Here is a 12,034-nt window from a genome sequence, read left to right as displayed (position 1 = left end):
AACAAACTGGACAAACTGTGGCCTCAGGCTTTCATTTGCTATGTTGGACGTTTGTTTTTTTTTTTCCCAGAGGGGTAAAAAAAAGCACTAAGCTGGGAGAAACTGGAACCCCCAAATGGGGGAATTTAAGAAGAGAAAAGGAGCAATAACTGGATTAACTGGAGAAAGTTGGGAACAGCGGTGAAACCACCCCCCCCCCCCTCCTGCCAAGACAGTTGCCATGGTGAGACCCCGATCCCTGCCCCCCGGCACCAAACCGTCTGCTCACGACGAACATGACCCCGTGGCTTCCTGCGTCAAATGCGAGAACATCTAACGGCGACGCGGTTAGCAGCCAACTGGAACCTGCCTCCAGAGTGACATTCTGCCACCGGCGAGCGCGTCAGCATTAAGGCTTTCATAACGCGTGTGGCGAATGGGCTCTGCTGTTTCATACGTCTCTGGGAGGAGAGAACGGCAAAGCAGTGACGCGAGACGAGGTTTAAGGCCAAGTTTGTCTTCATACTTATTTGCTTCTTCTGTTGCCGCCTTGTTTTTACTTGTAATTACTTCCCTTGGCCAGTTTTATCGATACCTGATGCCTTGGTAGTATTATTGTGAGACGACTCCAAGACAAAACCTCTGCTCATATCCAAAGGCATTTCCTTACAAATTAATCCCCCATCAATAAACATACCCAAGAACTTCTAAAGGTAACTTTGGTCTCTTTTTTTTTTTTTGTTAAACTTTCTCTGTAATTGGCACCTACAGTAAAAACAATGTTTGTTTTGTTCCGTTTCATTCTCGATTAAACTTTCATGTTCATCATGCATAATTCAGTCATTAATAAATAAGGATTTGTTGAACAGAAAGAAAACGAACAGACTTGTGATTTTGTTCGACTGTGTGACTGATGTGTTCGTCGTTATTTGCTGGATCAGAGGTTTGTTCAGGTACCACGCAGGTCTCATGCTTTACTCCATCATCTCTTTCCATTCCCCACCCCTCATCCTGCAGAGACCTCTGCTACCGTGGGGTGCCATCCCTGTTCCCACAGAGCAGCTATGCCCATGGGTTTACATGCATTTCCTCGTTAGCTGCTTCTGGAAGGTCAGACACCGTTCATTGACATCAAAATGTAATTAGGGGCCTCATGTTAAGTCTGCAATTTAATCAAGCCTCGACTTCTGCATGCAAATGAAATTAAAGCATTGATCCCTGAGGATTAATTCTCAAAAAACAAGTGACTGGCTTAATTTCTTAATGATCGATTGCAATTAATTTGAGAACTCTGGAAATACATAAGACAAAACAACCAGGCATGACTGGCACCCTGGCTGGTAACCAGCATGTTAATAAACCAGTTCATGATAGACCTCCAGCGTGCTAAACAGGACTTATTAGCATACAAATACGTGCACAGGATAGGGTTCTAGACCACAAAGCTACATGCGTGGTATAAAGGACAGCATTAACCAAAATAACGGTTTTCACACGCTTTTCCTTCTCACAAAAATTCTCATAAATTCATGAAAGGTGTACTGTGAATATATTATTATTTAGGCACTGTAGATACGGCCGACCCTCGGGGGCCAGGGGGGATTGGTTCCAGGACCTCTTGCAGGCACCAAAATCCACAGATGCTTAAGGTCCTTATATCAAGTGGCATAGTATTTGCATGTATAATCTCCTGTACATAAGTCTGTCCATGTTCAGCACAGATGCAGGCTACAGCAGGGGATGCCTACACATCACTTCAATGGTGCGGATTCGGCCTGTGGCAAATTCAAGTTTTGCTTTTTGGAACTTTCGGTGTTTTTTTGGCAAATATTTTGCGATCTGTGGTTGGTTGAAGCCATCGATGAGGAAACTGCTAATTTGGAGGGTCGAGCGTACTTAGAAAAGCTTTTCAGTGCAAGTGAATGATGTCACTGATCAAATATCAGCTTATGAAACACTGATGCGGATCTGGCCTTTGTATTTCAATAATCAAATACAATCTAGTGGGATTGGTGTTCGTCACCTTTTCATGCAGACTGTTGAAATAAAACAAGGAAAAGTAAGGAGGCGTTCATGATGGTGGGAGTGGGATTCAAATCACAGTGAGATTCACAGTTAAAAGCCAAGTGCCTGTAAAATCCACATATGAATAGAAAATGAAGGTTAATGAGAGCTCCTGGCTTGAGGGAATGCATAAAAATGCCCTGGAAAGAGAACAGTAACAGAGCAGCATGCAGTTCACACAGAGCCATGTGACATCAGGCAACTGTCACGAGTGCATTTTCTGATGGTGTCGTCTCAGGTGCCCATTGCGGGCAAAGCTCTTATCGCACTGTGAGCAGCTGTACGGTCGCTCGCCCTTGTGCAGCAGCTGGTGAGCCCTGAGACTCTGCGGCCGGCTGAAGCTCTTGCCGCATTCGCTGCAGCGGCACGGCCTGAAGCCGGTGTGCTTCCGCTCGTGACGCTTCAGGTCCCCTGACTGGCGGAAGCTCTCTCCGCACTCGGTGCAGAGGAAGGGCTTCTCTCCTGTGTGAGTTCGCATGTGGACCTTCAGCTGCTCGGAAAGCACGAAGGTCTTCCCGCACTGGCTGCAGCAGTATGGCTTCTCCCCGCTGTGGATACGCTGATGCTGCCTCAGGCTGTGTGACCAGATGAAGCTCTTCCCACATTCAGTGCAAAGGTACTGCCTCTCTCCAGTGTGAATCTGCTGGTGTCTCTTTAAGGCTCCTGATTGGATAAAGCTCTTCCCACAGTCAGTACAAAGGTAAAGGCCGTCCCTCGTGTGGCTCCGCTGGTGTCTTTTCAGCCCTGCTGACCAACAGAAGCTCTTCCCGCACTCTGTGCACAGGTATGGTTTCTCTCTCGTGTGGCTCTGCTGGTGTCTCTTCAGGCCGACCGACTGGCTGAAGCTCTGTCCACACTGCGTGCAGCAGAAAGGCCTCTGCCCGGTGTGGGTGGATCGCTCGTGTCTTTTCAGGTTACACGACAGGGTGAAGTTCTGGCCGCACTCAGAGCAGCAGTGTGGTCCCTCTCCTGTGCGCTGGCGGACTTTAACGCTCTGAGAGTGGGAGCGCTCGACGTGCTTGCTGAGGTAGAGCTGTGCCGTGAAGGAGAACCGGCACTGAGTGCAGGGGAAAACCCTCGTGATCCCAGCTATGTTGGGGAGAGCAGGGCAAGGGGATGAGGTAGACATGTTTTAAAAAGGACTGTGTATATTGTGAGATTTGCTAACAGGAGTGATGTCACTTCCTACAAATCAGTAATGGATACTTCCATCAAATTTTCTAATACGACTGCTAAATCAAAAAGGTATTAGAGAGAAAATAATAAACCACGTGGAAAGAAAAAGACAGAAATATCTATAGATAACAATTAAGGAGCAAAAATAAGTCATATATTTATTGTCATTAATATGTATTTTAATATACTGAAAGGGAAGATGAGGAAATGACAATGAATATGACACTGACAGTCACCTGCAGGAGAGGACTTCCTGTCCCACAGGTAGTCCCACGTGATGCCCAGCTCCTTGGCGTACTCATCCTCATACCACAGCAGGAGCTCCTGACCTGGCAGGATGGGCCGCAGGCAGCGGTACAGGACACGCCCCCGGTGCTGGAAGGCCACCAGGTTCTGCTCGTCTTCGTTACGGGCACAGTTCACATACCTGTGACACGAAACGGCAGGAAACCCTTAAGTCTGAAGTGGGACAGAAACCCCGAGAAAGACAAGCAAAGACTGTTACCTCATCCAGTTTGAGTGAGTGTCCCGTGTGCCATCGATGTACTCAAAGTGATTCTTCTTCCTGCAAATCTAAGCAAAATTATGTCAGTGCTGCGTTAATTACACTTCCTTATTCAGCTGGATTCTAATGAGAGAAAAAATCTCATCTAAAAGGCAACGTAATTAAATGTGCTGCACGTGTGTCTTCACACTTATAGAAGGTCTACTGTGGATTGTACACTTGGCAAGACCTTTGTCCTACTCAGGCAGCATCTATGCTTTTGATATTTTGGAAGCACAATCTCCCCCAATCACTCACCACCCACGAGTAGCCGCTCTCGATGGCCTCTTCCCTGCTTGTCACATCTCCTTCGTAAGGTCCAAAATGGGTCCCAGCAGGCAATGTTTGCCCCTGGTTAAACACGCCCAGGCCAGCCTCAGGGATAGTGGACCGTCCAACCATCAGTGCAAGAGGTAGTGTGAGTAGGGCCCGCTGAGGTACTCCCATTGGAGTAGGAGAGTCGTGGATGAAGGAGGGGGGGCCGTGGGTCTCACACTGGTCGGTGTAGAAAGACTGGCACTTCTCACAGTCTGAAGGAAGAAGGGCATATGCAAGAGAACATTGTTGGTGGTTTCTTTATAGCAGTTAATATTTCATATGGCTCCTACTCCACCTGACCTGGAAGATCTTCTGACAGAATTCGGATTTCAGACAAACGTTACTGAACATAAATGACAAACAGTAGTCAGTTTCTAAGTGAGTACTGGCTTCCACTTACATGTCAGGGTGCTCATATAGCCACACTTATTTTATGCACCATGGGCAATCTAGAGATGCCAATCTATCTAACTGCATGTTTTTGGAAACCTGACCGACACGGAGAACATGGCAACTCCACACAACGGAAGCGGAGGCAGTATTACAAAACAGTCATAGTTAAACAACCCCTTTAAGGTTTTCAGGTCTTTAAAGGCTAGCAGTTGCATTAAAACAGCCGTTATCTGTTTAATGGAGATGCTTAGCAGTGTGAACCTAGTATGAGGAATCTCTTACTGAGAAATCTTACTATACTATAGGAAAATTTTCTACCAAGCCTTCATAAACCTAATCCCACTACACCAGACTTTAAAGGCCAACTTTGGATTTTTTCTGGTCACCGTGGGATAGGATTTATAACTGGGTTTCACAGCGTTTTTCCTTAGGAACCTAACAATTTACCCAAACCAACTTTATTTATGTCCTACATTATCTCCTATACCTTGCTTAGAAACATTGTTTTATTAGTAGTTGATTAGCAACTGGAAAGCCGGTGATAAATATGGACGAGTCAGCCTAATGCCAGAAAGGAGCACTACAATCGCCTTTATAAGCAAGCTTGCATATTGCGCTGTAAAGGCTGTAATATACATTTTAATTAGGCTCATGTTTGGAATGAGCTGACTCAGCTACACTCAGATATACGGCGGAATCATGCGATTAAGCGAAAGAGGCCATTCATCCAATGTGATAGCTAAAGTTACCAGGTCTCTGCATTGACTCTGCCGTCAGGTGGTTGGGGGGGTGGGGGGGGGGGATTTACATGGCTGTGTGAAATCTCCTGGAAGCGTTTCACAGGGAGGTCGACTCCAGGGCTTTCAGAAAGCCGAGCTGGCTGGTACTGGATCTCCTCTCCAAAAGTGTCTCCACTATCACCCCACAGATACTCAACTGGATCGAGGTGTTTGGGCAGACCACTGCATCAAGCAGATTTCCGTATGCAGATGGATATGATGCTGCCAGGAAATGATGCACCTGACAGACGATGTTCAAACATCCAGTGACATTCAAACACTGCTTCACATTTATCCATTTTATCCATTATGGGCCATGAAAAGACCCCAAAACCACAAGCCTGCAATGCGCACTGGGTACATGTGGATTTCTCCAGGCCCAGTCCTCCCAGCGACACAAAACAGCAAGAACTGGGATCACAAACAGCAAGAACTGGGGTGGCAAAGGTCTTTCCAGTCCCCCAGTGTCTAGGATTTTCATTCCATAGCTCACTGAAACCATTTTTTTTATTACAGTAGAGCTCTCCAAGCTTGTCAACTGCCATGCCACATTTCAGAAGCTGTAAATTCCTATAAGGCTTTTCTTGCACCAAAGCTGCACTGGACTGTCAGCTGACTAACTGCAGACCATATATTGATCAACCTCTGTTCACCTCTTTCTTCACCGAGCCATTGGCTGGTTGCCCTTTAGGTGCTGGAATATTCCAGATACACAAGGGATATTACTGATCTCGGAAAAGCCAGCAGCACTGCAGTTTCATTCCAAGCTGCCTAGATCACTTTTCTGGCCGCTCTCCCTCACATACACAGTCCACGGCTCAAATGCTCTCATGCCTTAAAAATCCTTATTTAACGTGTCTTCGCCCATTAATCTACAATGATTCGAGTGGGATTTAACAGGTGAAATCAGTTACAACTCTCACATGGAATTATCTGATCATTCTCTTTCAAGAAAAAAGTGGATATCCTTACAGTTTTGTAAATGAGACAAAATGAAAACAATTCCTATATCGTTGATGCAGAGATTAATCTAGAAATTACTGACAATGAGTTCAAGGACTCGCATGTTTTAAAACAATAAGTCCCAGAGCAAAACCAATTAATCTCAAGTTGTAAAATATGGAAAAAGCCTACAATCATAAAAACAAAATGTATACAACAGACTTTGCATACCGAACAGAACATGAAGTCCAGCCTTTCGTCGCTTGCTTCTACGTACCGAAGCCAGCTGTACCTGGACAGCATTTCATTGTTGTTTCATTATTGTTTAAATCCATTGTTAACGTTTTCTGGCGATGGACTGGATTACAGAAAGAAAGTTTCCGTTGCGAAGGATCAGGTTTGTGAACTTTCTTCGGCGGCATCCTGGTCGTCCAGCATACGGGCAACTAAAACGAAGCGTGTCGAAGTAATCGACACTACAGCGAATACCATTTATCAAAATATGGGCACCTGTGTTTTTATTAGCCAATCAAATAACTTGTTACATTGCGGAGGACAACCGGTGTCGATATGAAATAAGCACCGCGAAACAGAGCGATAGGTTTTAGACAACCGATTTCCATTGCGTCCTACGGAATGCAAAGTATTAGAACCTTTGCGTTCTATAGAGATATAGGATGCATATCTAGATTAATCTCTGTTGATGTGTATGTATATATTATATTAATGATCAATAATTTGTACATAGATATTAAAGAGGCATATTCATATTATATTAATTTGGTAGAAGTTTTTATCCAAAGCAACGTAGAACTGAGAAAGCAGACTCAGACTATGACGGGAGTAACTGGGGTTAAGGGTCTTGCTCGAGGACCAGATAAGTGGAAGCATGACGGAACTCAGCTGGTTATCAGATTATATCACTGTGTCATATAAAGCCTAATAAAATGAACTTTTTTATTTTTCCAAGGAAAAGAAAAATACATGAAGTAGATTAGGCACTTAATTAGGAGGGGTTAACAACGCCAAAACCTGCTTAAATGTTGTTATTTTACCGTTATGGTGTCATGTAGGAATGGGAACAGAGCAGTAAAGTCTATCCGTTAATCTATCCACTGGCGACCTTGTAACTGTAGTGGTAATGACATGACTCCAGTGTGAATGCGAAACTGTAACAGATTACTATGTTTGGGGGGGGGGGGGGGTTCTCCACTTTTATTCACTACTGTGGTATCAGTTGATAGTATACGACACCCATTGCTTTACTGTTATGAAAGATTGAGCGGGAATTAAAGTTTATGTCCCATGTTGCTTTCAACCTGATAAATTAACAGGTTTTGTATGTGAAAGGGGGTCACAGATGAGGACATAATAACAGGGCCTAAATTAGCAGCTGATGAAGGTAGTTAAACTGTCACAGAAATATAATGTAGGTATCATATGTTAGTTAACAGGGAAGGAATATGCCATCACTGAACTGTAAAAAAAAAAACTATGTAATACAATGGTCTGATGTCCGATGTGCACCGACGCCCAACCTCCATGCAGACGAAACACAGACTGTTTCAAATGAGCCGCCTTTACTTTGCTATTGTAGGAACTGTAAACTGCTTTTTAATTGGTTTAAATTTGATACTAATGATGAATTATTAATACCTTAATATAAAGTATCGGGGAAAATTGCAGACTGTACACTTTCACGCCCAGAATGCTGTTGTATTTTGGGAAAACAGCAGATATATTTCATTTCTGCTGATTAACTTTAGGAGTCCATACTACCTATTTCAGTTTCTTTATTCTAATAAGTATGACTGTCAATAGGGACAGGCCAATCCACATGTTCTCAGTTCCGATCCAATTTTGATACACAACTGATACAATACCGATACAATATTATTAATATTTAAAGCTACTAAATACAGATGAAAAACGTACGCAAAAAAATACTTAAATTGGGCTATTACAAACATACATAACGTACTGTTCCACCTCGTTTGTACATCTTGTTTATAGCGTTTATGAGGCATTTGCAGTTCACCTTGGATACCTTCCAAGAGAGTATAAGCAAAGGGGCGAATGCTTAAAATGCCCCACAATGTTTCTCCCACTGGTAACAGTGTCACACTGCATTGTGACAGCAGCCCCTCGTGTATCACGAGCTGCAATGAGTGTGCAAAACAGCCCAAGCCAGCGACTCCCAAATCATCCTTTGCTTTTTTCCATATTGCTCACGTTGTGTCACACAATTGCGTTCGCTTTCTTTAGTGGGATTTTCCACTAAACGCTACTCCCACCCCTCAAAGCAGATAGTAAATCGCTACGCTACTAGTATCTGTTAAAAGTGTAAAATACTGCCAGATAGTCACATTTTCGTCCGGTATTCTTACGCTCCCCACACTGCAATGCGTATGCGCATGACGTCATAGCAGGCGGAGTCACTGCGCTCACTCCCACTGAGTGGCAGCATTGGCCTTCAGCTTGAATGCCGCAAAAAGACATAAAATGGAACAGAGCTGTCCTGCGATGGATCGTACAAGTAGATTTAAGAGGCTGGCAAAAACTAAATGAGTAAATATCGGACGTGGATCGGTCACGTACGGCCGATATCCGATCCGTCAAAAAGGTCTGGATTGGCGCCGATACCAATCCAAATATCGGATCGGTGCATCTTTAAATGTCAACATCAGAAGCCCAATATTCCAAAATTATAGATTAACTTTACTAGGCCAAAGGCAGAATTACAGGTCACTACTGAAGCTTATTTTAACTTAAAAAATCTGTTTCCATTTCTGAGATCCTCTTGCTCGACATGGCTCACTTCAGGACATCCAGGGAGAATACCCTTATCTTTTGGACACTCCTTTGACAACCCTGACACCCACGGGAGATTAATACCCAGAATCATGCACCTGAAATGCCTAGTAAACCTAATTTTTATTACCTTCAATGCACCATAATTAAGAGGCATGACATAAGGAAACTCACTTTTTGAGTTACTATCCTTTAGCACCATATTACCTGCTATCCATTTCAAAGAACCGCGAGTTAGGCAGCAACAGGTAAATCTGGTTAACCAGCCACGCAGAAAGGTATGTTGGGAAGGCAAAACGCACAAAGTCACAGGGCAACCATACACACCGGCCATGGGTTTGTCAGGGTTCCACTCCTCATCCGAAGTGCCATTCTCCTCAGGAGAAGGATCACCTTCCACCTCCTCCGCAACCCCATCCGGGGGCTGCCATGAGTCCGGCGTGGGCTTCTGATCTGAAATCGAGGACACAGGCGCCATGCATGCACCACATTCCCAGTCAGTCTCACTGTATCATTCTACATCCTGCCAATCGGTCTTAAGCAGCTTCACATTTTCCTTGGAATATTTAGAATTTCATTTCATACTTATAGCATCTAGCTGTCAGCTTTTCCACATTTTCAGAAAAAGCTTGCACACAGGAATGAAACAAACAGAAAGCTCATTCACGTCTGGGAAGCATATCTGAATTTTACTGACTAATTTGGGGGTCAAACTTAATGATAACACTTAGGGACCTTGCTAGTTGTATTTTGTAGGCATACTCATACAACAGACATTTCAAGGAAATTGAAAGCATGCAGTTTCCCGAATTACCGGACAAAAAGAAAAACATATTTCAATGAAGTGTCATAAATGAATTAAAACACGTGACATCTAATACCAACCAGGAATACGAATTTCACAGCTATTTAATGTAATTTTACAGCTGGGAAAATAGAAAACACATGTAAAGAACAAAACTTCTAAAGCAGTTCAACTACCAACATTATCATCATCATCATCATTCACACTGTCCAGCCACTGGTATTTCAACCAGGAGATGTCTGGCTGTGAGAAAGCAGATAAACCGAAAACAGTACCGACCTGCAGGGCCTCCTCCTTTGTCACTGCAGGTCGTGGGGGCTTTAATAAGCCGAGGCACAAGTGGTCTCCGTCTCATCGTACCTTTTAAGACCGTCCCAAAGCCAGATCACCTCCGTATACACATGTGTTCAAGCTCCACGTGTCCGTTCAAAGCACCGGGATAAGTCAACTATGTTTAGTTACCGCATCCAAGATAAGAAACAAGATCGCAAGTTTCTATACCGTCCCGCCCCATGTGGGGTAGCAAACCATAGTTTCCCATTGGACGGGAATGCCGAGTCGCTTATGTTTGTTCGCCACACTTTCATCAAACACAACGGTGCGTTAAGCTTGTCGCCACCTACTGGTTCGGAGGACAAGAATCCTCCTGTAAGGATAGTACATATTCTGTATGTACACAAAACAAGAGACCCGAGATTATGTCGATCAGAAATTTAAATAATCATATATAAGAAATTGAATAACATGTACATCTGCTTTCTATCATTAACTTGCTGAAAGATACTTACAAAACAGTAACCAGATGGGTTGTTAAAATCTGGGTTACATATCATGTATATCGAAGAATTATTACATAAATTTAAAAAGCAAACTGAAACATTAATAGTGACAGAAAGTGGCCTACAGTTGCAAATAAGAATAATGTCTAAAATACGGTGTGAATGAGTGTGAAATAACTATACGATTAAGCCAAACTGGTAATGAAAGTCAATCAGCCCCAGAAAACGGAAAAACTGCGCAGACGCATAAGTATAATTGGAGCCTGGGTATGAAAGCCTACGTCTGTGGCAGGGGTGAAAAAACAGACTAAAAAATAAACGATTTTAGAATTTAGAAGAACCACAGAGTAAATTTGTGAACTGCAATAACCAAACAAATACATGCATCACTTTGCATACATATATACATAAACTTAATTCATATAATATGTATACTTAATTTATCAAAACTAAAGAAAGCAGGGAGAAAGGTTCATGGGGAAAGGTGAAGAACAAGCAAGTGATGTGGTCAGCAGAGTACAGGGGGATGATGTGTAACTGGAAAATGTACAGAGGGTGAAAAGAAATACAGTATGTGTGTAATAATGGCAAAAGTACTAGTTAGGGGATCAGAATTTGACTTCCAGCATATTAAAAATACCAGATTAATATGCGATTCTGTGAAGTTCTAGTGATGCCCCTTCTGGTCTCAGGCCCAGCTATTAAAGACAAAATGGAAAGCAGCGACTATGAAATGAAAAGAGACAAAGATATGGTGTAGCAGAGAGAGACATGTCAGCGAATGAAGCAAATGGAAATGCACAAATACAGATGCAAAGATTCCAGAAGAATTCAATCCTGACTACTGCTATTTATAACAGGGAGAGGGATATTCATCTCTATTAATAAATCCATGCATACTTTGTAAGACCACAATGTAGAAGAAAGGCTGAATAAGGAACAGGAAGAGTGAATTAAAGATACAGGGATGATGATTGAAAGAAAGATAGGAGGGAAAAATAAGTTTCCAAACAACCTGAAAGATCCCCAAGAACTATTACTATTGGGGAAGATGGTGGCACAGGAGGTAGTGCTTTCGTTTGGCAACTGGAGGGTTGCCGGTTCGAGCCCTGGTTCCTCCTGACACCATCAAAGTGTCCTTGAGCAAGACACTGAACCCCAAATTGCTCCCGGTGAGCAGGTTGGCGCCTTGCATGGCAGCCTCTGCCCCCGGTGTGTGAATGAGTGTGTGGATGGGTGAATGCGAGGCATGAAACGTAAAGCGCTTTGAGTACTCGTAGGAGTAGAAAAGCGCTATGTAAATGCAGTCCATTTATTACACCATAGAGCAGAGAGAGGGCCGTGGAATGATGATGGGAAAGGGAGCATCCCCATATGATCAGTAAAATCAAAGGAAGATCCTCTACGATACAAAGCCAAATCGGGCATGTTCTACATATGTAAG

At 43.5% G+C, this 12,034-nt stretch overlaps 1 protein-coding gene across 1 annotated transcript; it reads right to left on the bottom strand.

Moving 5' to 3' along the window:
• Positions 1-1,130: 1,130 nt before the first annotated feature.
• Positions 1,131-10,382, bottom strand: LOC125742934 (histone-lysine N-methyltransferase PRDM9-like). Its single transcript, XM_049015420.1, has 6 exons — positions 10,091-10,382; positions 9,334-9,459; positions 4,022-4,293; positions 3,725-3,792; positions 3,450-3,646; positions 1,131-3,132 (listed from the first exon to the last, which is right to left on the bottom strand). Exons 1-6 carry the CDS (start codon positions 10,164-10,166, stop codon positions 2,249-2,251), a joined length of 1,623 nt encoding a protein of 540 aa, XP_048871377.1. The 5' UTR covers positions 10,167-10,382; the 3' UTR covers positions 1,131-2,248.
• Between the last annotated feature and the right edge of the window lie 1,652 nt (positions 10,383-12,034).

This window comes from Brienomyrus brachyistius, chromosome 5 (assembly GCF_023856365.1).
Source record: "Brienomyrus brachyistius isolate T26 chromosome 5, BBRACH_0.4, whole genome shotgun sequence".
NCBI classification, from domain to species: domain Eukaryota; kingdom Metazoa; phylum Chordata; class Actinopteri; order Osteoglossiformes; family Mormyridae; genus Brienomyrus; species Brienomyrus brachyistius.
Note: the sequence above shows the minus strand (reverse complement) of the source record. Positions and strands in the feature narration are given on the sequence as shown.

Coding starts and splice junctions, on each gene's coding strand:
- LOC125742934 (XM_049015420.1), bottom strand. CDS start 10,166: ATGAGACGGAGACCACTTGTGCCTCGGCTTATTAAAGCCCCCACGACC. Junction 3,647..3,724: donor ACTCACTCAAACTGGATGAG/GTAACAGTCTTT, acceptor TTCGTGTCACAG/GTATGTGAACTGTGCCCGTA. Junction 3,133..3,449: donor GTCCTCTCCTGCAGGTGACT/GTCAGTGTCATA, acceptor TCCCCAACATAG/CTGGGATCACGAGGGTTTTC.